At 46.3% G+C, this 26933-nt stretch overlaps 1 protein-coding gene across 4 annotated transcripts in view; it reads left to right on the top strand.

Annotated features, from left to right (window-relative positions):
* Atpsckmt (ATP synthase c subunit lysine N-methyltransferase) overlaps window positions 1–21157 on the top strand; it is a 31186-nt gene extending 10029 nt beyond the window's left edge. For 3 of the 4 annotated variants that reach the window (XM_045139280.1, XM_045139282.1, XM_045139279.1), the window contains 2 exons: window positions 1866–1916; window positions 20724–21157. In XM_045139280.1, the coding sequence (XP_044995215.1) occupies window positions 1866–1916; window positions 20724–20915 (243 nt within the window). In that variant the 3' untranslated portion in view covers window positions 20916–21157. The remainder of the gene's footprint in view (window positions 1–1865; window positions 1917–20723) is intronic. The other variant, XM_045139281.1, reaches the window with a different exon arrangement.
* Window positions 21158–26933: the final 5776 nt, after the last annotated feature.

The following is a 26933-nucleotide window of genomic DNA, read 5'->3' as shown; positions in this document are numbered from 1 at the left end:
TTGATTCATCACACAAATTTCATGAATTTAACTAAATTAAAATGCTCTCTTTTTTTTAAAATTTTTTTTGTTCATTTTTATTTATTTGAGAGTAACAGAGAAAGAGGTAGATAGATAGAGAGAGAGAATGGGAGCACCAGGGCCTCCAGCCACTGCAGACGAACTCCAGACACGTGCGCCCCCTTGTGCATCTGGCTAAAGTGGGTCCTGGGGAATCGAGCCTCGAACCGGGGTCCTTAAGCTTCACAGGCAAGCGCTTAACCACTGAGCCATCCCAGCCCAAAATGCTCTCATTTTATTTATTGCGGCATGAGTTTTTTTTCCCCCCATCACTTTAATGGAACTCTTACAAATTCTTCAAGGTAAAACTTTGACTTGTGTGTTTGAAGTTTAGGGAGGCAGCAGTGGCTGGTGCAGAAGAATCCACTACCCTTCTTTTTACCCTCATAAAATATGAGGTTTTTGTCCAAATTTACTTGTACTCCCAGAAAAAAAAAAACAAAAAGCCCTGGACTATTGCTCTATAAAATGCTTTTCCTTAAATAAGAATTTTCCCATTGTAACATTGTCATCAGTAGCTTATAAAAATTCACTTGGATTTTGCTTGCATTGTTTTTCAGGCCATTTATAACTAAACAATCTCTATAGAGTAAATAGACTTTTATTGGGCAATAAGAATTTTGACTGGCAAAGCACTTTTACTGTTCTCCCCCCGCCTTGTTTTCAACTGTTGAAAGTCCATTTTACTATTTATTTTTTGGTGTGGTTTTTTGAGGTAGATTTTCACTGTAGCCCAGGCTGACCTGGAATTCACTATGGATTCTCAGGGTGGCCTTGAACTCATGGCGATCCTCCTGCCTCTGCCTCCCGAGTGCTGGGATTAAAGGCGTGGGCCACCATGACTGGCTTTAAAAAAAAATTTAAAATTTAAAGGTAGGGAAAGAGGGAGAGAATAGGTGTTCCAGGGCCACCAGCTGCTGCAAACTCCCAGACACATGTGCCACCTTGTGCATCTGACTTATATGGGTCCTGGAGAACTGAATCTTTTGTCCATTGGCTTTGCAGGCAAATGCCTTAATCACTAAGCCAGTCCCCCTTTTTTATTGACAACTTCCATAATTGTAAACAATATCCCATGGTAATTCCCTCCTTCCCTCCCTCCACTTTCCCCTTAGAAACTCCGTTCTCCACCATACCCCTCCCCTGTCTAAATCAGTCTCTCTTTTATTTTGATGTCATGATCTTTTCTTCCTCTTATGATGGTCTTGTGTAGGTAGTGTCAGGCACTGTGAGGTCATGGATATCCAGGCCATTTTGTGTCTGGAGGAGCATGTTGTAAGGTGTCCTACCCTTCCTTTGGCTCTTACATTCTTTCTGCCACCTCTTCCGCAATGGACCTGAACCTTGGGAGGTGTGAATGAGATATTTCAGTGCTGAGCACTCCTCTGTCACTTCTTTCCAGCACCATGGTGCCTTCTGAGTCATCCCAAGGTCACTGAAAGAGGGCCATCTTTAAAAAAAAAAAAAAATTTTTATTTTTATTTATTTATTTGACAGAGAAAGGGGGGGGGAGAGAGAGAATGGGTGTATCGGGGTCTCCAGCCCCTGCAAACGAACTCCAGACACGTGCACCCCCTTGTGCATCTGGCTTATGTGGGTCCTGGGGAATTGAACCTGGGTCCTTTGGCTTTTCAAGCAAATGCCTTAGCCACTAAGCCATCCCTCCAGCCCAGGAGGGCCATCTTTTGAGGAGCTTGTGAAAGCCCACCACCCGCCAAAATGGAAAATCGCTACTCATGTGAAGCAAGTTACTCTTAACATCTGACATTTTTGAATTAACCCCCGCCCTTTATTTCCCATCTTAGGTTACTTTTTCTCAGTACTCAAACGTCGTAATTTTCGGCGTGCCCCAGATGGTGAGTATGCATTCTGCATTCTCTATTTGGGGGAGGTGATGTCCCCGGCTCTATAAATCCCAGCAGATCAATGCTCACCCACACCCAGAGCAATGGCCTCCCAGCGACGTTGAGAGAACACTGGGTTTCAGTTCATTGGTTTAATAAAACACTTCAGGCCCTTAAAAGTTTAATCGTAAAAGAGCCAGTCATACTTTCAAACTTTTTGCTTCAGATAAAAGTCTCAATGATCTACCTCGGTCTTAAAAACCCAGGTTGGGAAACGGCTGTAACAAGGCTTCTGTCTGCAGTTGGTGATTTTCATCTGTTCACTTAGGCCAGCGTAAGTCACTTGGAGAGTTAATACGGTGCTCCCTTTGCATTGATCATTGCTCCAGTTTTTCAGGAAGATAGTTTCCAGGGTGGATGAGCATTGACAGGCCTCATTTTACGTCAAGTGACCCATTTGCCAAAGAACTGAATATTGCACTTTGATCGTGTGCTCCGCATATGGAAATGCCACAGTGCTCTTCCGAAAACGGTTCCCCAAGGGCTTGGGAAAGATGGTTCGGGTGGGACTTCTTGTACTGTAATTGCTGGCTTATAGAGAATAAACCCTTTTTACTTTTCAGAATCTATAATTGTAGCCGGGAGAATCTTAGTAGAATTGGATGTTTGCTCCACTGGCACGATTATATAAGGGATATAATTTAAAAAATATATATATATTTGGGCTGGAGAGATGGCTTAGCAGTTAAGCGTTTGCCTGTGAAGCCTTAGGACCCCGGTTCGAGGCTTGATTCCCCAGGACCCACATTAGCCAGATGCACAAGAGGACGCATGCGTCTGGAGTTCGTTTGCAGTGGCTGGAGGCCCTGGTACGCCTATTCTTTTTTCTCTCCTTTTTGGCTTTGCAGGGCAAGTGCCTTCACCACTAAGCCATCTCAAGTGAAATTATTCTTATTCTTAGGACTTTCAGTGTAATACCATATTCTTTACGTTTTAAAAAATACATTTATCACACAGACAGAGAGAGAATGATAGTGAATGTGGATGCACTAGGACCTTTTGCTTCTGTAGACAAATTCCAGATGCATGTGCTTTTTTGTACATCTGGCTTTACGTGGATACTGGGGGATCGAACCTGGAATAGCAGGTTTTGAAAGCAAGTTCCTTATCAACTGAACCATCTCCCCAGTCCCAAGTTCTTTTATTTTTATTAAAATTTTTTTTTTATTTATTTAAGAGGGATAAAGAGGCAGATAGAAAGAGAGAGAGAAAATGGGTATGCCAGAGCTTCCTGCCACTGCAAATGAACTCCAGATGCATGTGCCACCTTGTGCATCTGGCTCACATGGGTCCTTTGGAATTGAACCTAGGTCCTTTGACTTTGCAGGCAAACGCCTTAATCACTAAGCCATCCCTTCAGCCCCAGCCCAGGAAATTAAAAAAAAAAAAAAAAAAAAAAGCAACTTATGTATTTATTTGAGAGAAAGAGGTACATAAAGAGAGAGAGAGGGAGAGAGAATGGGCACGTCAGAGCTCCCAGCCACTGCAAATGAATTCCAGACGCATGTCACCTTGTACATCTGGCTTACATGGGTCCTGGGGAGTCGAACCTGAGTCCTTTGGCTTTGTCAGCAAGAGCCTTAACCACTAAGCAAACTCTCTAGCCCTCCCATGGGACATTGTTTTCCCCCTTTTCTCGAGGTAGGGTCTCACTTTAGCCTAGGCTGACCTAGCATTCACTATGTAGTCAGTCTCAGGGTGGCCTTGAACTCATGGCGATTCTCCTAACTCTTCCTTCTAACTATGCCTGGGATGAAAGGCATGTACCACCGCACCCGGCTTCCACAGGGAATTTTAAAAATAATTTATTTTATTGATCCGATAGAAAGAGAGAGAGAGAGAGAGATTGGGGGCGCCAGGGCCTCCAGCTGCTGCCAACGAACTCCAGATGCATGCGCCACCTTGTGCATCTGGTTTACGTGGGTCCTGGGGAATTGAACCAGGGTCGTCCTTAGGCTTCACCTTAACCGCTAAGTCATTTCCCCAGCCTCCATAGGGAATTTTGATGGCGATTTACTACGTACTAGGACGTCTGGGCCTTTTCTTTCTAAAGTGTAGCAATTAGCATTTTGGAAACAAGTACCTCTACTGTATAAATATAGCAAGTCAGTTTTCCTGGGTAACCCATGCTGTCCTCTGGAGGGAAGGTGCTGGGCTGTGGGTTATGAGCCATGCTGGCCTGTCCCAGCAGGGGGCAGCAGCGGCCTTTGGTAACGCTGCCATGGCCGCCCCTCTGGTTCCTGCAGGGGGGCTGAGAGACATGCTAGCGTTCTGGGTTTGTTTCCTCAGGGCCGGTAGAGTCTTGTTATTCTGATAAAATACGTTGCAGTTATTGCACATCCCTCTGCCCTAGGCAAAGCTCAGCTAAGGAGTTTTGCAGCATTTCACTGTTGTCCAGGAGAGGGGCAACGAGCTATTCACAGAGCATTCTCGCTTCTTGTGATAGGATACTCAGCCATACTGGGTTGTCCATGCACGTGGGGTTGAACAGGCACATAGAGAGTCCAGAAGGTTCTCTTGTCTGGAAGGATCACTTTTGCTTTGTTTTGCTATTTTAAAAAAATATTTTATATATTAAAAAAAAAATTTTTTTCCAAGCTGGGCATGGTGGCGCACGCCTTTTTAATCCCAGCACTCGGGAGGCAGAGGTAGGAGCATCGCCGTGAGTTTGAGGCCACCCTGAGACTACATAGTGCGTTCCAGGTCAGTCTGGGCTAGAGTGAGACCCTACCTTGAAGCAGCCTCCAGCTGCTGTAAATGGACTCCAGATGCGTGCGCTCCCTTGTGCATCTGGCTAACGTGGGGAATCTAACCTGGGTCCTTTGGCTTTGCAGGCAAATGCCTTAACTGCTAAGCCATCCCTCCAGCCCTTCTTTTCCTTTTAAAATTTTATTTATTTGAGAGAGAGAGAGAGGGAGGGAGGGAGGGAGGGAGAGAGAAATGGCGCGCCAGGCTCCAGCCACTGCAAATGAACTCCAGACGCGTGCGCCATCTTGTGCATCTGGCCAATGTGGGTCCTGGGGAATCGAACCTGGGTCCTTTGGCTTTACAGGCAAGCGCCTTCAACCGCTAAGCCATCTCTCCAGGCCCTAGTTTGTAGTTTGGATCTTTGGCCACCTGGTGGAGGAGGTGTCACTGGGTGGATCTCAGGGTCCAGCCCTAAGGTACGGTGGTGGTAGATTTACAATTCCAGCCTAAAGATAACACGAAGCGCCTGGAGTTTCCGAAGTGTGTGTGTTTGTGATGTGGCTTATTTATTCATTTATTTTTGCCTTGTGGCATCCCTCTCTCTCTCTCTCCCTCCCTCCCTCCCTCTCTCTCTCTCTCTGCTTGGACCTATGAAAGTGGGCCAGCTTCTTCTGCCATTATGGAAACCTCCCCTGCATCTGAAGGCTTCAGAAAATATTCCTTTCTCCATTCCTGGCCTGACTTGGGAGTGCATCTCAGTGGCCCGAGTCTGTCTGCTACAGCAGGCGATCGGAGGGCCGGGAAGAGCGTCAGGGAAGCAGAGCAGGACAGATGAAGTGTGACTCCTCAGGCCTTCGGATGTCTACCGATTATTCCTAACAGCACAGTGCAGCTGTAGCTAGAAATCAGAGCTACCACTTGGGCAGTAAAGCCACTATGAGGTCTGCAGACGCCCGCTTTTGACATGAGCAGCAAGAGCTTCTTTTTTTTTTTTTTAATTATTTATTTATTTATTTGAGAGCGACAGACACAGAGAGAAAGACAGAGAGAGGGGGAGAGAGAGAATGGGCGCGCCAGGGCTTCCAGCCTCTGCAAACGAACTCCAGACGCGTGCGCCCCCTTGTGCATCTGGCTAACGTGGGACCTGGGGAACCGTGCCTCGAACCGGGGTCCTTAGGCTTCACAGGCAAGCGCTTAACCGCTAAGCCATCTCTCCAGCCCAAGAGCTTCATTTTCAAGGCGTGAAACAGATGAATCGTGCCCTTGTTTAACACGCTGAGTGGGTAGAGCGCTTGCCTGGGCACGCATGAGGCCCTGGGTACCATTCAGGGTCGTGTACGCTGGTGGAGCGTGCCAGTGATCCCAGGACTTCAAAGGTGTAAGCAGGCGTTCTAGAGGTTTCTGTCACTGTGTTGGTTTGATTCAGGTGTCCCCCATAAACATAGGTATTCTGAATGCTACTCTCCCCAGCTGATGGCAATTGGAAATTAAAGCCTCATGAAGGCAGTGTATTGTTGGGGGTGGGCTGTGGGTGTTGCAGCCCCTTTTCCCATGCCAGTGTTTGGCACCTTGCCCTATTGTTCTTGTCCACCTGATGTTGGAGAGGGGACGATATCCACCCACTGCTCATGCCTTTGTTTCCCCTGCCATCTTGGAGCTTTCCCTTGAGTCTGTAAGCCAAAATAAACCCTTCCCCCCCACTGGCAAAAAAAAAAAACAACAAAACAAAACACAAACTGCTCTTGATTTCTACCATCAATGTGACTGCAACAATCACATAGACATTTGGAGGTCAGTCTGGAGTACGTAACACCCTGTCTAGAAGAGCAAGCAAGGGCTAGAGAGATGTCTAAGCAGTTAAGACACTTGCCTGTGAAGCCTCAGGACCTAGGTTTGATCCTACAGTACCCGTGTAAGCCAGATGCACAAGGGGGTGCATGCACCTGGAGTTTGTTTAAAAATAAATAAATAGGCTGGAGAGAGGGCTTAGTGGCTAAGGTGCTTGCTTGCAAAGCCTAAGGACCCATGTTCAAATCCTCAGATCCCACGAGAGCCAGACACAGAAAGGTGAGGCAAGCGCAAGGTCACACGTGCCCACTAGGTGGCGCGGGCGTCTGGAGTTCGAGTGTAGTGGCTGAGGCCCTGGTGTGCCCATTCTCTATCTCTTTCCTTCCCTCCCTCCCTCTCTCTCTCTCTCTCTCTCTCTCTCTCTCTCTCTCTGGCATTCTCTAAAATAAAAAAAATTTTAAAAAGTCAAAAAATGAAAAAAAAAAAAAGAGGGCAAACAAACCAAACCCATCCTTGACTTCTTGCTAATTTAAGGAAAAATCCTCAGGACCTCTGAGGCTGGCATGGCATAGCCCGTGCTCACCTCTCTCACCTTGCTTTTGCGCCCACTGGTCTGTGCCGCACCCCGCTCTGCTAGTCCCTAGACTTGGCTGTGCTTCTCTCCCAGAGATTGGGGGGGGCCCTTCCTATTGACTCCAGTCCCCCATGCTCTAACCCTAGTTAGTACATGGTAAGTGCTTCCTCAGGTGAGGCACAGTTGTGCGTGTGCAGACTCTTGACAGTCCTTCCTGAGGCTCTGTCCAGCTGTCTGTCAGTGGCTGTCACAGCCCTCTGTGAGGTGCTCGGCTGTGTCTCTCTCTGTCCCGCACTTGGAGCTGGCAAGAGAGAGGAGGGGTCAGGGGCCACTGTCTGGGTTCCCACGTGGTTTCTGGGCTCACAGGAACCTCGGAAGTGGTGTTGAATGAATGAATATGGCACCCTCGACTTAAACGCTCCTGATCCTTTTCTCGAAAGCTAGCTACTTTCATAATTTCCAGGAATTTTGCAGTTTTAGTTATGAATTCTGTTTTAATTGGCTCATCGCTGAATCCATTCCCCATTTTCCTGTGTAATAAGTATGGTTGCTACCCATAAGGCCTTGTTTTTTTTTTAGATTTGTTTTCTAATTTTTTTTTGTTTTTATTTTTATTTATTTATTTGAGAGTGACAGAGAGAGAAAGAGGCAGAGAGAGAAAGAATGGGTGCACCAGGGCCTCCAGCCACTGCAACTGAACTCCAGACGTGTGCGCCCTTTGTGCATCTGGCTAACGTGGGTCCTGGAGAACCGAGCCTCGAACCGGGGTTCTTAGGCTGCATAGGCAAGCGCCTAACTGCTAAGCCGTCTCTCCAGCCCAAGATTTTTTTGTTTTATGTTTATTTATTTATTTGAAAGCGGCAGACAGAGAAAGAGGCAGAGAGAGGGAAGGTTGGGGGGGAGGGAGAGAATGGGCGCACCAGGGAGGGCCTCCAGCCAGTGCAGACAAACTCCAGATGCGTGCGCCCCCTTGTGCATCTGGCTAACGTGGGTCCTGGGGAATCGAGCCTCGAACCGGGGTCCTTAGGCTTCACAGGCAAGCGCTAAACCAGTAAGCCATCTCTCCAGCCCTATTTCTTTTTATTTTGAAATAATAAATTTATTATTTTTTTCTCAATTTTTATTAGCATTTTCCATGATTATAAAAAATATCCCATGGTAATACCCTCCCTCCCCCCACTTTCCCCTTTGAAATTCCATTCTCTATCATATCCCCTCCCCATCTCAATCAGTCTCTCTTATTTAGATGTCATGATCTTTTCCTCCTCTTATGATGGTCTTGTGTAGGTAGTGTCAGGCACTGTGAGGTCATGGAGATCCAGGCCACTTTGTGTCTGGAGGAGCACGTTGTTAGGAGTCTACCCTTCCTTTGGCTCTTACATTCTTTCTGCCACCTCTTCCGCATCCAAGTTTATTTCTGATGCCTAGTTAGCATATGGAGACATTCATTCTAGCATGTAAGCAATGGCAGGGGCTTCAGATGATTTAGGGTCTCGGGGGGGAATGGGGTGTGTGAAGGCTGACAGGGAGTTGCCTAGGCAACTGGTCGAAGGTTCCAGGGCTGTGGGCAGAGCCTAAGTTCAGGTGTGCCGGGCTTGGAGAGGGGTACTTAGCTGTGCCTGGCAGCTCAGGCCCCTCTCCTGAAGGCTCCAGCCTGTGCCTGGCAGTGCCCAACAGTATCATAGAGGAGCAGAGGTGATGTGGAATTTCAGAGAGCAAGGAAGGGACAAGGCAAGGGCACTTTCCCTGAAACGGTGGTTTTGGGAGGTGAGGGATGAGGGCCCTGCATCGAGTCGTGATCCGTGCTGAAGACCAGCAGTTGCAAGTGTACCGAGGGGCGTGCGTGCGTGCGTGTGTGTGTGTGTGTGTGTGTGTGTGTTTGTGTGTGTTCGCTTGTTGCACTGGGGAGCAGCAAGCAGGTTGGGGGGATGAGTGTGGCTTGAATGAGAGGAGAGCCAGAGAGGAGCTAGGGAAAGCACCCGAAAGATCCTGGTACTTCTATAGGCAGGAGCTTTTAAGGGGTGAGCAGAGGAGAGCCTAAAGGCTGGCTCGGGCCGAAAAGGATCGTGTGCCACCGTGTGGAGACCCATGGTGTTAGAAGCTGGCACTCCGATCGGTTGAAAGCACTTGCTTGCAAAGCCCGAGGGCTTAGACTCACTTCCCAAGCCACCTACCTAAGCCCAACGCAAAAAGTTGCACAAACACCTGGCGCTGGCTTGTAGTGGTGAGAAGACCTGGTGTGTGGCATGTGTGTGCTCACACACACGTAAATTAAAAAAAAAAAAAGTGGGACTGGAAGAGATGGCTTAGCGGTCAAGGCACTTGCCTGCAGAGCCAAAGGGCCTGTTTGATTCCCTAGGACTTTCCTAAGCCAGATGCACAAGGTGGTGCATGCATCTGGAGGTTGTTTGCAGTGGTTGGAAGCCCTGGTGTGCCCATTTTTTTTTCTCTCTCACTCTCTGTCTCTTTCCCTCTCTCAAATTAAAAAATAAAAATGGGGCTGGAGAGATGGCTTAGCGGTTAAGCGCTTGCCTGTGAAGCCTAAGGACCCCGGTTCGAGGCTCGGTTCCCCAGGTCCCACGTTAGCCAGATGCACAAGGGGGCGCACGCGTCTGGAGTTCGTTTGCAGAGGCTGGAAGCCCTGGCGCGCCCATTCTCTCTCTCTCCCTCTATCTGTCTTTCTCTCTGTGTCTGTCGCTCTCAAATAAATAAATAAATAAAATTTAAAAAAAAAAATTAAAAAAAAAATGATGCTGGGCGTGGTGGTGCACGCCTTTAATCCCAGCACTCGGGAGGCAGAGGTAGGAGGATCGCCGTGAGTTCAAGGCCACCCTGAGACTACAGAGTTAATTCCAGGTCAGCCTGGACCAGAGTGAGACCCTACCTCGAAAAAACAAAAAAAAAAAATAAATAAATAAAAAAAAATAAATAAATAAAATAAAAATAAAAATGTCTGCCAGTCAGCGCTGCCCGTCAATCCATGCCTTTCATCGTAGCACGCAGGAGGCTGAGGTAGGAGGATTGCTGAGTTTAAAGCCAGCCTGGGCTTCAGAGTGAGTTCCAGGTCAGCCAGGGCTAGAATGAAATGCTGCCTCAAAACAAAAAAACAAAGGAGACAAATAAAGCTGAAGCTAGGAATCACGTTGTGTGTTCTTACAGGTATTCAAGCCACAGGTGTTGAGGTGGGCACTATGATAGGTTATTTGTTGTCTGGTGAGAAATGGGCAAATTCTTTAAAAAAAATTTTTTTTTGTTCATTTATTTATTTGAGAGCAACAGACAGAGAGAAAGAGACAGATAGAGAGGGAATGGGCGCGCCAGGACCTCCAGCCACTGCAAAGGAACTCCAGACGCGTGCGCCCCCTTGTGCATCTGGCTAACGTGGGTCCTGGGGAATTGAGCCTTGAACCGGGGTCCTTAGGCTTCACAAGCAAGTGCTTAACCACTAAGCCATCTCTCCAGCCCAGTTTTTTTTTTTTTTTGAGGTAGGGTCTCACTCTGGCCCAGGCTGACCTGGTATCAGCTATGTAGTCTCAGGGTGGCCTTGAACTCACAGCAATCCTCCTATCCCTGCCTCCTATGTGTTGGGATTAAAGACGTATGCCATCACACGTCTGATAGAAATGGGCAAATTCTGGTTGCATTGTAAAGATGGAATCAACAAGAGTAGTGGGCACACCGACAGACTGAGAGAGAGAGAAAGAGGAGAGATAGAGAGAAAGAGAGAGAAAAAGAGAGAAGGAAAAGGCAGTCCCACCTTATCTGCTGAGCTCCTGAGTGTCTGGAGCTTCCAGGAGCTGATCTGGGAGAGGTGTGGGCAGAGCCATCTGTGGAAGTTCATGGGTCAGTGCTGCGGGTAACAAGGTTGAGGTGATCTCACTTGGACTTGAAAGTTTTGAAGCTATAATTAGAATATGATGAGTTTGTGTTACTTTGAAAAACCTATGAACTGTTTGAATAATTTTGCATCTCATTAGACAGGCGTGACACACCACTGCTTCTTTGTGTGTGATATCAAGGACCAGATTCGCTGCATATTTATGTGTAATTTAGTCAGTTAATTTCTTATGATTGAAGTAGCTCTTTTCATTTCCAGGTTTATCTTGACTTAGCATATGACAATCATTGGGAAATAAAAGAAACTATGAAAGAGAAGAGAATAATAGCAATGTGAATAAGTTTACAATTATCCTTCTTATGAACAAAATTACCATGAGAAACATGATATTTTGGAAAAATGGATATTGTCTTATTCTCTGTTTATTTAATTTTTCCCTCAAAGAATACTCTTTTTAAAAATCGTCTTTGGCTGGCTGTGAGAAGAATAGAAATCTTCTACCCTTGATGGAATTTATTTTTTGTTATTGATACCAGTGATGAATTGGAATTTTGGCTCACTTTAGCCATTGTCTTATAAAGGTGTTTTTCCACACTGGTGTTTTTAAGATACAGGTCAAGAATCAAAAATTCACGAAAGCACTATAAATTTTTGTGTTGTGTTTAGTTAGTTACTGTTAAAGGAGTGTTTTATTTTTTTTTTTTATTTTTTTTAATTATTTATTTATTTATTTATTTGAGAGCGACAGACACAGAGAGAAAGACAGATGGAGAGAGAGAGAATGGGTGCGCCAGGGCTTCCAGCCTCTGCAAACGAACTCCAGACGCGTGCGCCCCCTTGTGCATCTGGCTATTGTGGGACCTGGGGAACCGAGCCTCGAACCGGGGTCCTTAGGCTTCATAGGCAAGCGCTTAACCGCTAAGCCATCTCTCCAGCCCAGGAGTGTTTTATTATTATTATTATTATTATTATTGCTTAGCTCTAGCTTTCTCAGGATGGTTTTTCACACCAGGAACCTTTGAGAAATGGCTGATCCAGGCCTGGGGAAAGGAAGGTGCAAGTGTCTGGAATTTTTTGTTGAGCCAGAACATATGGAAGTAGGGGGCCGGAGAGATGACTTTGCAGTTAAGGCACTTGCCTGCAAAACCTAAAGACCCAGGTTTGATTCCCCAGGACCCACATAAGCCAGATACACAAGGTGGCGCATGTATCTGGAGTTTGTTTGCAATGGCTAAAGGCCCTAGTTAGCCCATTCTCTCCATACACTTCTGCCTCTTTCTCTCAAATAAATAAATAAATAAGTAGATATTTATTTATTTTTCGAGGTAGGGTCTCACTCTGGTCCAGGCTGACCTGGAATTAATTATGTAGTCTCAGGGTGGCCTCAAACTCACAGCGATCCTCCTACCTCTGCCTCTCGAGTGCTGGGATTAAAGGTGTGCGCCACCACACCCGGCTAATAAAAATACTTTAAAAAAAAGATCTGGGGCTGGAGGGATTGCTTAGTGATTAGGGCATTTGCCTGCAAAGACAAAGGACCCAGGTTTGATTCCCCAGGACCCACATTAACAAGATGCACAAGGGGACACAAGCTTCTGGTGTTTGTTTATAGTGGCTAGAAGTCCTGGCACACCCATTCTCTCTCTCTCTCTCCTGTCTCTGTCAAATAAATAAATAAATATAAAATAAGTTTAAAAAAAGATGGGGAGAGATGGCTTAATGGTTAAGATGCTTGCCTGCAAAGCCTAAGGACCCAGGTTCAACTCCCCAGCTCCCAACAGGTCCCATGTAAAGCCAGATGCATAAGGTGGTGCATGCATGTGGAGTTCGTTTGCAGCAGCTCAAGGCCCTGAAATGTCCAGTCTTTCTCTCTCTCTCTACCTCTTTCTCTCAAATAAATGAAAATAAACAATATTTAAAAGAGATCATACAGAAGTACCCAAATATCTAATGAGAGCATGCTTAGAGGTTGAACATCAGCAATAAGTGAGAGAGAAAACCCTCCCTTACAGCAGCATGCTCTCTGTCCATAGTCAGAGGGTGAGTGGGAAAACCCTCCCTTACAGCAGCATGCTCTCTGTCCGTAGACAGTGTGAGTGGGAAAACCCTCCCTTACAGCAGCATGTTCTCTGTCCATAGACAGAGGGTGAGTGGAAAACCCTCCCTTACAGCAGCATGCTCTCTGTCCGTAGACAGTGTGAGTGGGAAAACCCTCCCTTACAGCAGCATGTTCTCTGTCCGTAGACAGAGGGTGAGTGGAAAACCCTCCCTTACAGCAGCATGCTCTCTGTCCATAGACAAGAGGGTAAGTGGGAAAACCCTCCCTTACAGCAGCATGCTCTCTGTCCGTAGACAGTGGGTGAGTGGGAAAACCCTCCCTTACAGCAGCGTGCTCTCTGTCCATAGACAGAGGGTGAGTGGGAAAACCCTCCCTTACAGCAGCATGCTCTCTGTCCGTAGACAGAGGGTGAGTGGGAAAACCCTCCCTTACAGCAGCGTGCTCTCTGTCCATAGACAGAGGGTGAGTGGGAAAACCCTCCCTTACAGCAGCATGCTCTCTGTCCGTAGACAGAGGGTGAGTGGGAAAACCCTCCCTTACAGCAGCATGCTCTCTGTCCGTAGACAGTGGGTGAGTAGGAAAACCCTCCCTTACAGCAGCATGCTCTCTGTCCGTAGACAGAGGGTGAGTGGGAAAACCCTCCCTTACAGCAGCATGCTCTCTGTCCGTAGACAGAGGGTGAGTGGGAAAACCCTCCCTTACAGCAGCATGCTCTCTGTCCATAGACCAGACACGATGGGATTAGCACATTACCACTTTGCAACCATGATAATGAAAGTTGATCCCAGTCAGAATTCTCAATGAATGATTGGTAAATATTTTATTTATTTATTTGGGAGAGAGAGGGAGAAAGAGAGGAGGGGCGCACCAGGGCCACTAGCCACCGCAAAGCAACTCCAAATGCATGTGCCAACTTGTGCATCCGGCTTATGTAGGTCCTGGGGAATTGAACCTGGGTCCTTAGGCTTCGCAGGCAGATGCCTTAACCCCTAAGCCATCTCTCCAGGCCAATGAATGATACTTCTATGCAGCAGTCAGTCATCCAAGGGTGCTTGGGCTTACATCATCTCTAAGTGTCTTCCTACAAAGAATGCTAGTAGCTCTGTTGTGGAGGCACCACACTCCACCTGACTGATGTCTCCATCAAGAGCAGAAGGGCCTCTTGGGCTTCTGGAGCTCAGAAAAGTCACAGGTGTGCCGCTGGGGCATTGCCAGAGATGCACATGCCATGTGCCATTAGGAGCCAACACCAGAAGAATTTAAGAGGCCCATTCGGTCCATTGCCATGTAAGACTGAGGAGACCGATGTGGGTATGGGCAGAGCACAGGGGTAAAGTGCCTGCCTGACCCTGGCTTCATTCCCAGCCCCAGAAAACAAGGCAGCCAAAAAGGGGAGACCAAGCCGGGCGTGGTGGCGCACGCCTTTAATCCCGGCACTGCGGAAGCAGAGGTAGGAGGATCGCTTTGAGTTCGAGGCCAGCCTGAGACTACGCAGTGAATTTCAGGTCAGCCTGGGCTACAGCGAGACCTTACTTTGAACCTCCCCCTCCAGTTTAAAACTTATTATTATTATTTTTTTAAAAAGGAAACCAAACAAGCTAAATGCAAAAGGGCGTTCTTGTGCTGGGTCCTACCCTGTGAGCGGGATGCAGGCCACTATCGGACAAAGGGAAAATTGAGTTGTTATTGGAATTACCGATGAAATACAGTATACATTTTCTGCACTAGGGGTATGTCAAAGAAGGTTCTTTCTCTTAGAACATATACACTAGAGCATTAAGGAGGCAGTCTCATCCTAAATGGCTGTGAAAGCACCCGTAGAGAAGAGAAGGACGTGAACATGCCAGCAGAGTGACAGACGGTGACGGATCCGTGACATGTTCTTGCAAACTCGTCTAGAAGTTTGAAATCTCAAAATCAGCTAAGAGAAAAGCTGAAGTGAAAGTAATTTCAGGCTACGAGTGTGTTAATGTATGTTTACACACTTCATGCGCATGTTAAAACAGTGCTTTATTGAAATAACTAAGAAGTGAGTACTTTTTGTTGTTGTTGTTTTTGAGGTAGGGTCTCACTGTAGCTCAGGGCTGGGCTGGAGAGATGGCTTAGCGGTTAAGCGCTTGCCTGTGAAGCCTAAGGACCCCGGTTCGAGGCTCGGTTCCCCAGGACCCTCGTTAGCCAGATGCACAAGGGGGCGCACGCGTCTGGAGTTCGTTTGTAGAGGCTGGAAGCCCTGGCGCGCCCATTCTCTCTCTCTCCTTCTATCTGTCTTTCTCTATCTGTCTGTTGCTCTCAAATAAGTTAAAAAAAATTTAAAAAAAAAAAAAAGAAGGGCTGCACTGGGCACATGCTTAGCATGTGTAAGGCCCCTGGGTACTTACTCCCTAGGAAGAAAAGAATGTATCTCATTAAGCCACCTGATTAGGCCACTCTTGAGTTTTACTTAGGTGGGTGATATGAGATCCTAACTTGTTTTCCTCAAATGTTCACATATTCTGAAATCATTCATTAAATAATTCAGTCTTCTGCTGGGTGCACGCCTTTAATCCCAGCACTCGCGAGGCAGAGATAGGAGGATCGCTATGAGTTCGAGGCTACTCTGAGACTATACAGTGACTTCCAGGTCAGCCTGAGCTACAGGGAGACCCTACCTCAGAAAAACCAAAAGCCGAATATAAAAAATACCATCTTCTGAGAATGGAATTTCAAAGGGGAAAGTGTGTGTGTGGGGGGGGGGAAGGAGGGTATTACCATGGGATATTTTTTATAATCATGGAAAATGTTAATAAAAATTGTGAAAAGAAAAAAATATATATATTTAGCATCAAAAAAAAAAAAAAAAAAAAAGAAGGGCTGGGGAAATGCCTCAGCAATTAAAGGTGCTGGCTTACAAAAAACCAGCCTAGGTTTGGTTCCCACATCAGCCAGATGCAGAAAGTGACACAAGCATCTGGCATTTGTTTGCAGTGGCAAGAGGCTGTGGCATTGCCACATGCAAGAAAGAAGGAGAGAAAGGAAGGAAGGTAGTAAGGAAGAAAGAGAGAAGGAAAAAAAAGAAAAAAAGAGAGAGAGAAAGAAAGGCTTCCAGGTCGGATCTGAGTGCTGCTCAGATGCAGTTCAGGGCATTGAAGAGCCAGTGTTACGGCTTTGAGCACCTTGTGGAGGACCTTTAGTCACTGATCTGAGGGTTGGTCCCTGGACCTGTGGATGCCTTGAAGGAACACCCTGCGATTCTTGCTCACAAGATGAGGTGTTATATTTAGATAGATTGTGTTTGGCACAATTGACCCAACTTCTACCTCCATCTTAGAATGCTCCAAATTCCTTCCTAAATCTCGATGTTTTTTTCTTTTTCTTTTTTTGAGGTAGAGTTTCAGTTTAGCTCAGGCTGGCCTGGAATTCACTGTGTAGTCTCAGGGTGGCCTCGAACTCACGGCGACCCTCCTTCCTCTCTGCCTCCCGAGCGCTGGGATTAAAGGCATGCGCCACCACACCTGACTTTTTTTTTTTTTTTTTTTTTCCTTCTTCTGAAGTAGGGTCTCACTCTAATCCAGGCTGACCTGGAATTCACTACGTAGTCTCTGGCTGGCCTCGAACCCCTCCTACCTCAGCCTCCTGAGTGCTGGGATTAAAAGTGTGCGCCACCATGTCTGGCAGACTAGAATAATTTTTTTAGACTTTATTTTTATTTATTTATTGAGAGAGAGAGAGAGAGAGAAAGAGACAGAAAGAAGGAGAGAGAGAATGGGTGTGCCAGGGCCTCCAGCCACTGCAAATGAACTCCAGACGTGTGCGCCCCCTGTGCATCTGGCTAACGTGGGTCCTGGGGAATCAAACTGGGGTCCTTTGGCTTGGCAGGCAAATGCCTTAACGGCTAAGCCATCTCTCCAGTCCCAACTCCCTGGATATTGCTATGGATTTTTGCCTTTATAAGCCTGTGGCGATCAGTGTGATTGACATTTTAGAAGCAAGACTGACCTTTTTAGGAGCAAAGTGCTAACACTCTATTGCCACACCGTAAATCCATGAGATTAAATTAGATGAAGTAGGATTTGTAATACCATTTGCTGTACATGGGGATGGCCATAAAAGGGCGGCACTGTGCATTGATGGTCCCAAAAGATTTTGCTGTGATAGCAAACACTCACCTGAAGAAGAAGCAGTTAAATGAAAACACAATTACTCGGTTACCAAATGGCCCAGGTGCCGTATCCTGAGCTCAGCGTGCTTGCTTATTTATTTATTTATTTATTTATTTATTTATTTACGAGTGACAGAAAGAGAAAGAGGCAGAGAGAGAGAGAGAGAGAGAATGGGTGCTCCAGTGCCTCCAGCCACTGCACATGAACTCCAGATGCGTGCGCCCCCTTGTGCATTTAGCTAACGTAGGTCCTGGGGAATCGAGCCTCGAACGGGAGTCCTTAGGCTCCACAGGCAAGCGCTTAATCGCTAAGCCATCTCTCCAGCCCTCAGGGTGCTCTTGTGAAGACTCAAACTGGTGGAATATTTACAAAAACAACAATAACAACAACAAAATACCCCTGTTTTCTCAAAATTGCGTTGTTCATTGGAAACAGGGAAAGCTGGCTTCAGGATTTAGATAGTGACATAACCAGTTCCAGCGACATAATTTAACCTGTGACTTCACCACCAAATGGAATTCTGTTTATAGACGGGGTCTGAAAAGGGTCTGCAGTGGTCCTTTGGCCAGGTACACATATATTGGTAAATTTAATATTAATTTTAGCAATACTGATGTCAAATGCTTTTATACATCAAACAATAAATCTAATAATACAGTGAGTAAATGTTAATTAATAAAAAGACAGGCAGGCTGGAGATGATGGCTTATTGGTTAAGGCGTTTGCCTGCAAAGGCAAAGGACCTAAGTTTGATTCCCCAGGACCCACGTTAGCCAGATACACAAGGGGGCACATGCGTCTGGAGTTTGTTTGCAGTGGCTAGAGACCCTGGCGTACCCATTCTCTTTTTACCTCTCTCTCTTTCTCTGTCAAATAAATAAATAAATGAAAATTAAAAAAAATATTAAAAAAAAAGACAGGCTGGGAGTGGTGGTGCATGCCTTTAATCCCAGCACTCGGGAGGCAGAGGTAGGTGGATTGCCATGAATTTGAGGCCACCCCGAGACTACATAGTGAATTCCAGGCCAGCCTGGGCTAGAGCAAGACCTTATCTTGAAAAAAAAAAAAAAGACAGGGCGGGAGAGATGGCTTAGCGGTTAAGCGCTTGCCTGTGAAGCCTAAGGACCCCGGTTCGAGGCTCGGTTCCCCAGGTCCCATGTTAGCCAGATGCACAAGGGGGCGCACGCGTCTGGAGTTTGTTTGCAGAGGCTGGAAACCCTGGCGCGCCCATTCTCTCTCTCTCCCTCTATCTGTCTTTCTCTCTCTGTCTGTCGCTCTCAAATAAATAAATAATAATAATAAAAAAAGACAGAAGGGATGGAGTGATGGCTTAGTGATTAAAGCATTTGCCTGTGAAGCCTTAAGGACCCAGGTTTGATTCTCCAGGTCTCACATAACCCAGATGCATAAGGTGGTGCACGCATTTGGAGTTCATCAGCAGTGGCTGGAGGCCCTGGTGTGACCATTCTCTCCCTCTACCTCTCCCTCTCACTGTCTCTAATACATAAATTGAAAAAGTTAAAAAAAGACAGGAGAGACCTGCATTATCAATATGTTATAAACACATTTAAAAAGTATGAAATAGCCAGGCATGGTGGCGCACACCTTTAATCCCAGCACTGGGGAGGCAGAGGTAGGAGGATCGCCGTGAGTTACGCCACCCTGAGACTACACAGTGAATTCCAGGTCAGCCTGAGCTAGAGTGAGACCCTACCTCAACAACAACAACAAAAAAAGTATGAAGTATTTAATAATATTTCTAATTGGTCATGTGTATACTTTTTCATGGTTTAATTAAACAATATTTCCTTGACTTTAAATGGTATGTTATATAGCATAATTGAGAGAAAATTTGCCAATTGCAACTTTTTTTATATTTATTTATTTATTTTTATTTATTTTTATTTATTTTTTTATTTATTTATTTGAGAGTGACAGACACAGAGAGAAGGACAGATAGAGGGAGAGAGAGAGAATGGGCGCGCCAGGGCTTCCAACCTCTGCAAACAAACTCCAGACGCGTGCGCCCCCTTGTGCATCTGGCTAACGTGGGACCTGGGGAACTGAGCCTCGAACCGGGGTCCTTAGGCTTCACAGGCAAGCGTTTAACCAACCGCTAAGCCATCTCTCCAGCCCTGCAATTTTTTTTTTTAATTAAAATGTTTTTTTTAGAGAGAGAGAGAGAGAGAAAATTGGCATGCCAGGGCCTCAGCCGCTGCAATTGAACTCCAGACCCTCACACCCATCTAGTGGGCATGTGTGACCTTGTGCTTGCCTCACCTTTGTGCGTCTGGCTTATGTGGGACCTGGAGAGCTGAACATGGGTCCTTAGGCTTTGCAGGCAAACACCTTAACTGCTAAGCCATCTCTGCAGCCTGCCAATTTCAAGTCTAAGATAACATTAATTGTGTGATGTATCAGATATGTTAAAAATGTGGAAAAAGGGCTGGAGAGATGGCTTAGTGGTTAAGCGCTTATCTGTGAAGCCTAAGGACCCCGGTTCGAGGCTCAGTTCCCCAGGTCCCACGTTAGCCAGATGCACAAGGGGGTGCACGCGTCTGGAGTTTGTTTGCAGAGGTTGGAAGCCCTGGCGCGCCCATTCTCTCTCTCTCCCTCTATCTGTCCTTCTCTCTGTGTCTGTCACTCTCAAACAAATAAATAAAAAAAAAATAAAAAAAATGTGGAAAAATATATCTTAAATACATATAACAACAGGCCATGTTGAAATGTTTAATTGGGTAAATCACTTAAAAGAATTACTCTTTTGGGCTGGAGAGATGGCTTAGCGGTTAAGCGCTTGCCTGTGAAGCCTAAGGACCCCGGTTTGAGGCTCGGTTCCCCAGGTCCCACGTTAGCCAGATGCACAAGGGGGCGCACGCGTCTGGAGTTCGTTTGCAGAGGCTGGAAGCCCTGGCGCGCCCATTCTCTCTCTCCCTCTCTCTGTCTTTCTCTCTGTGTCTGTCGCTCTCAAATAAATAAATAAAAATTAAAAAAAAAAAGAATTACTCTTTTAATTATCACCAGGCTATGATTTCAATCAGAAAACTGGGAGTTTATGATATATATCTGCTAAAAATAGCTTATTTTATAATTGATACTAGAAGATGTTCTTAGAACAGGTTAATGTCTTTTTTAAAAAATTTTTTATTCATTTTTATTTATTTGAGAGTCACAGAGAGAGAAAGAGGCAGAGAGAGAGAGAGAGAGAGAGAGAGAGAGAGAGAGAGGGAGAGAATGGGCGCGCCAGCGCCTCCAGCCACTGCAAACGAGCTCCAGACGCGTGCGCCCCCTTGTGCATCTGGCTGATGTGGGTCCTGGGGAATTGAGCCTCGAACCGTGGTCCTTAGGCTTCACAGGCAAGCGCTTAACCGCTAAGCTATCTCTCCATCTCATGTCTTTTTTTTTTTTTTTTGAGGTAGGGTCTCGCTGTAGCCCAGGCTGACCTTGCATTTACTATGTAGTCTCAGGCCGGCCTGGAACTTATCATAATCCTCCTACCTCTTCCTCCGAAGTGCTGGGATTAAAGGCGAGCGCCACCACCGCCGGCTAATGCGTGTCTTTACGTTAGAGGACTGGTAACGCACGTGTGCGCTGAACTGCTGCAGCCTGGACGTGTGTTCAGGGACCCGTCCATCTCCCGTTCACCGAGCCTGACAGCTGTTCTCATCCACAGATGCTGCAGCTGGAGAAGAAACTGGAAGAGGAACTTGAGAACGGCACCAGAGTCATTGCTTGCCGGTTCCCTTTCCCACACTGGACCCCTGACCACGTCACCGGACAGGGGATAGACACCGTGTGGGCTTACGACATGAGCGCTTCCAGGGACCTGAGGCCCCCAAAGGCAGCATCTCCAGACAGTCATTGAAATAGAGCTTCTTCCTGGGCAGTGCCTTTCTGAAATGGGGGCGAACTTTGATTCCACCAGAGGTGGACACCGGTGTCTTTGGCCCTAGCACATACTTTTCTTTAATGTGGAATAAGAAGTTACTACTGGGCTGGAGAGATGGCTTAGCGGTTATGCGCTTGTCTGTGAAGCCCAAGGACCCCGGTTCGAGGCTCGATTCCCCAGGACCCACGTCAGCCAGATGCACAAGGGGCCGCATGCGTCTGGAGTTCGTTTGCAGTGGCTGGAGGCCCTGGTGCTCCCATTCTCTCTCTGTCCCTCTTTCTCTCTCTGTCACTCTCAAATAAATAAATAAAAATAAATATTAAAAAGAAGTTACTACTAGTTTTCTTTAACTTTTTTGAGAAAATATAAGAAAGTTACCTAGATATAAAATTTGCTGTTGTTGTTGTTGTTTGTTTTTTTCTTTATGGTTTTTCAAGGTATAGGGTCTTACTGTAGCCCAGGCTGACCTGGAATTCACTATGGAGTCTCAGGGTGGCCTTGAACTCACAGCAATCCTCCTACCTCTGCTTTCCGAGTACTGGGGTTAAAGGCATGCACCACCATGCCAGACATAAAATCTTTTTTTTGAGGCATGGACTCATGTAGCTGAGGTTGATTTCCAACTTGGTATGTAGCCATGGGTAACCTTGAACTTGTGATCTTCCTGCTTCTATGTTCTAAGTATAATGTATTTTTAAAATCTTTTTTATTTTTATTATTTATTTGAAAGTGAAAGACAGAGAAAGAGGGAGAAAGAGAGAGAGAGAATGGGTGCACCAGGGCCTCCAGCCACTGCAAATGAACTCCAGATATATGTGCCCCTTGTGCATCTGGCTAACGTGGGTCCTGGGGAATCGAGCCTCGAACCAGGGTCCTTAGGCTTCACAGGCAAGCGCTTAACCACTAAGCCATCTCTCCAGCCCCTAAGTATAATGTATTTAAAAAAATTTTTTTTACAACATTTTATTTTTATTTATTACAGATAGAGGGAGTGAGCAAGAGAGAGATAAAAAGAGAGTGAGAACGGGCACACCAGGGCCTCCAGCCACTGCAAACGAACTCCAGACGTGTGCGCCCCCTTGTGCATCTGGCTAACGTCGGACCTGGAGAATTGAACCAGGGTCCTTAGGCTTCGCAGGCATGCGCTAACCGCTAAGCCATCTCTCTAGCCCTATAATGTATTTTTAATGGAATGTTCTAAATGTGCTTACTGCCTTTTCATGCGTTAGGTGCATGATCTTATAGATGGGTGATGGAAGTGATTACAGGTTAGAAAGCTGTCTCTCTACATCACATTCAGTGGGTTTATGGTATGGAGAAAAGACTTTTAAAGTGATGTTTGCAGTTTCTTGTGACATTATTCATACTTAAGATTTGTCTTTTTTTTCCTATGCTTTATGGCCAAATTAATTTTCTAGAGGATTCAGTATTATATTTTACAACACTTATAAGGAATAGTTTGGTCCAATGAATTACAATATGTTTTTGTTTTATTTATTTGAGAGAGAGAGGCAGATAAGTAGATAATTGATAGATAGATAGATAGATAGATAGATAGATAGATAGATAGATAGAGTAGATAGATAGGCCACTCCAGGGCCTTCAGCTGCTGCAAACGAACTCCAAATATATGTGCCATCATGTGCATCTGGCTTACATGGGTCCTGGGGAATCGAACCTGGGTCCTTTGTATTTGCAGGCAGGCATCTTAACCACTAAGCCACCTCTCTAGCCCTCCTGTATTTTTTGAACTGAATGCTTATATTTACGTGAGCATTCATGTGTGTACATGGATGTGTGTCCACACATTTTACCATGCCTGAAGTTGTGACACATTTTCCAGTTGAAGCCTCAGTTGGTCGTGTTGGGTATGCTGACGTAACGGTGTTATACTAGGTGTATCTTAGATTTGATGAAATATGATATTCAGCCGAGTAGTGAGTGAGGGTGGAATAGTAAAATAAATGATTGTTAACTCTGGTGGGAGCCAAGTCTGGGCACTTCAGTTCTGACTTCTGTAGGAGGTGCCCTTGGGCAGTGGTCCACTGTCTCTGCACCTTGGTTCCTCAGATACCTCTACCACTGGCCACAGGACTGGGAACCAGCTCAGGAAACTCACAGCACATACTCTTTGGTCTGTAAATGGTATCTATTATTATTATTATTATTATTTTTGGTGTTTCGAGGTAGGGTCTCGCTATAGCCCAGGCTGACCTGGAATTCATTATGTAGTCTCAGGGTGGCCTCGAACTCACAGCCATACTCCTACCTCTGCCTCCCGAGTGCTGGGATTAAAGGCATGTGCACCACCACGCTCGGCTTTCTACTGAGTATTTATAACTAGTTTTCCCTTTAATTAGCTGATGCTTGGTTCTGAATCTTCAGAGTTCTGTGGAAGGATGATTAGATTCTGTAAGATCTTGAATTGCTTTTTAAAATGGTGCTTTGTTAAGCCGGACGTGGAGGTGCACACCTTTAATCCCGGCACTTGGGAGGCAGAGGTAGGAGGATCACTGTGAGTTCCAGGCCACCCTGAGACTACATAGTGAATTCCAGGTCAGGCTGGGCTAGAGCGAGACCATACCCCCCCCCAAAAAAAAAAAGTGTTGCTTTGTTAAGTACGGTGAGGGTTTTCCTACAGAGACCATGGCTTCTATTGAATTCGGATTTTCACCAGATACTTGGGTAAGGACACTGATCAGGCTTCTTCAAGACTTCCTGGCCTACTATGCCAGATGCCAAACATTGAATCATAAAAGTCTGAGCAAATGGTTATCAGTCAGCTTTGGGGGAGCAGTCGAGAGTCCGTGGGTAGAAGGATGTTAAAGGAACAAGAGGCTGAAGCCCAACAGGAAGTACACTTAGGGGCTGGAGAGATGGCTTAGCGGTTAAGCGCTTGCCTGTGAAGCCTAAGGACCCCGGTTCGAGGCTCAGTTCCCCAGGACCCACGTCAGCCAGATGCACAAGGGGGCGCACGTGTCTGGAGTTCGTTTGCAGTGGCTGGAGGCCCTGGTGCGCCCATTCTCTGTCTGTCTGTCTGTCTGTCTGTCACTCAAATAAATAAATAAAAATAAACAAAAAGTTATTTAAAAAGTTCACTTGATAAAGTCATCTTAAGTTGGAATGTTGCCTTGGAATATCATATCCCTTCTCCCTAAAGACATTGGAGCAGAGGCTGGACCAGTGGGTGGGGATGTCGCAGAGGAGATGTGTCCGTAGCAGGCATGGAATCCCATGATGATCCAAAGTGAGGCTAAAATTCTGGGTCTCAGTGAACCAGAATCCGTACGCAGACCTCTGAGCTCCATGGATCACTGGAGCGGCCCCCGGGCCACAGGGGCACCGCGTAACTTCCGCAAGTGTGAGACACCTATGAACAGTTTTTCCTGGTATTACCAAAGTTGACAGAGTAGTGGGACCCTGATTAATGAAGATCAATTGTACCAGAAACAGCCAGGCAGTGTGTGTGAGTCCTGAGACATGCAAGTTGGACTCAAAATTCCAGGATGGCCAGGCATGGTGGCCTTTAATCCCAGCACTTGGGAGGCAGAGGTAGGAGGATCGCCGTGAGTTCGAGGCCACCCTGAGACTCCATAGTGAATTCCAGGTCAGCCTGGGCTAGAATGAAACCTTACCTTGTAAAAACAAAAATAAAATTCTTTTATTTTAAAGTCATGTACATATATGCCTTATGATTTGGATCTTTTTTGTTTTTTAAAATATATTTTATTTATTTATTTGCTTGAGATAGAGAAAGAGAGAGAGAGAGAGAGGGAGAGAATGGGTATGCCAGGGCCTCCAGCCATTGCAAATGAACTCCAGACGCGTGCGCCTCCTTGTGCATCTGTCTTACGTGTGTCCTGGAGAGTCGAACCTGGGTCCTTTAGCTTTGCAGTCAAATACCTTAACCACTAAGCCATCTCTCCAGTCTCTTTTTTTTTTGTATTTTTTTTATGGGGGAGAGAGAGAGAGAGAAAATGGGTGCGCCAAGGCCTCAGCCACTGTAATTGAAGTCCAGACGCGTGTGTACCATCTTGTGTGCATGCGCAACCTTGCATGCTGGCCTCAGCTTTGTGCTTACGTGGGATCTGGAGAGTCGAACGTGGGTCCTTAGGCTTTGCAGGCAAGCGCCTTAAGTGCTAAGCCATCTCTACAGCCCTGGGTTGGATCTCAGATGTTCCCCTGGTGCTTGCTGTGTGTTGAAGGCTTGGTGCCCAGCTGATGGTGAAGTTGTGGGGGTGGTGCCTCGCAGAAAGAGGTGAGGTCACTAGGGGTGTGTCCTAGGGGAGGATATGGGGACTCCGACCCCTCTCTTTCTCTCTTTGGCCTCCTGGTCACCGTGAGGTAAGAATTTTCTTCTATCATATATTCCCCCTCCCGAATCCATGCTACACTGCCCCGCCACAGTCCCAGAATGATGGAAATTGAAATCCCTGAAGCCACGTTGCAAAATAATACAAAATAAATATCTTCTCCTTCTAAGATGTTTATCTCAGGTATTTTGCCATAGCATTGGAAAGATGACCAACACAACAATTTTTTTTTTAATTTATTTATTTGAGAGCGACAGACACAGAGAGAAAGACAGATAGAGGGAGAGAGAGAGAATGGGCGCGCCAGGGCTTCCAGCCTCTGCAAACGAACTCCAGACGCGTGCACCCCCTTGTGCATCTGGCTAACGTGGGACCTGGGGAACCGAGCCTCGAACCGGGGTCCTTAGGCTTCACAGGCAAGCGCTTAACCGCTAAGCCATCTCTCCAGCCCAACAAATTTTTTTTTTTTTTTTGTTTCTTTGTTTTGAGGTAGGATTTCGCTGTAGCCCAGGCTGACCTGGAATTCACTATATAGTCTCAGGCTGGCCTCAAACTCACGGTGATGCTCCGACCTCTGCCTCCTGAGGGCTGGGATTAAAGATGTGTGCCACCACGGCCGGCTCAACACACAACAACAACAAAATAAAAAGTGAAATTTGGCTGTTTGAACATTTAAATATAAGATTAGCTTTGCGATTCATAAAATCTCATATGGATTCAGAGATGGTGATGGTGTGGGGCCGAGGCCTGAGCTGCTGTGACCATAGACATTGGTCAGTAAGACTGGAGATGAGAGAGAGCTGGGATTCGGTGGGGCAAATCCATTGGCATGTAGGCTGAACTTTCATGAAGATGGTTAATATCTTGTGGTGGATAAACAGTATTATTCATTCACGCTTATTTTATACCTCCAGACCGTCTACTGCACCTCTTTTTTTTTTCAAAGTAGGGTTACACTCTAGCTCAGGCTGACCTGGAATTCACTACGTAGTCTTAGGGTGGCCTTGAACTCATGGCGATCCTCCTACCTCTGCCCCCCCCGCCCCCAGTGCTGGGATTAAAGGCGCCACCATGCCCAGCTCTTTGTCCTGTTGTTTTTAAAAATATTTTATTTTAATTAATTTATTTGACAGAAAGGCGGGGGGGGGAGGGGAGAGAGAATGGGAGCGCCAGGGCCTCCAGCCACTGCAGATGAACTCCAGATGCATGCACCTCCTTGTGCATCTTGCTAACGTGGGTCCCGGGGAATCGAACCAAGGTCTTTTGGCTTTGCAGGCAAATGCCTTAACCGCTAAGCCATTCCTCCAGCCCCTCTTTGTCTTGGGTTTGACTTTACAATCAACTGGAAAGAAATATACAATTTTGGACTGGAGAGATGGCTCAGCAGTTAAAGGCACTTGCTTGCAAAGCCTGACAGCCCATGCAGTACTCACGTAAAGCCAGATGCGCAAAGTAGTACACGCATCTGGAGTTCGTTTGCAGTGACAGGAGACACTGGCGTCTACCCCCCACCTAAAAATAAACGAAGTACATAAAAATGAAACTTACAGTTTTGAGTTTTAGGACAGCAGTCCAAAGAACCAAAAAGTTACAGAGAGAGAGAGAGAGAGAGAGAGAGAGAGAGAGAGAAGGAAGCAGTGGGCAGGGAGGGGCTATGAGATAAAAGCTAGACACTTCTCTG

The sequence above is a fragment of the Jaculus jaculus genome, chromosome 21, assembly GCF_020740685.1.
Source record: "Jaculus jaculus isolate mJacJac1 chromosome 21, mJacJac1.mat.Y.cur, whole genome shotgun sequence".
Classification (NCBI taxonomy): domain Eukaryota; kingdom Metazoa; phylum Chordata; class Mammalia; order Rodentia; family Dipodidae; genus Jaculus; species Jaculus jaculus.
This window is presented reverse-complemented; position numbering and strand designations above follow the sequence as displayed.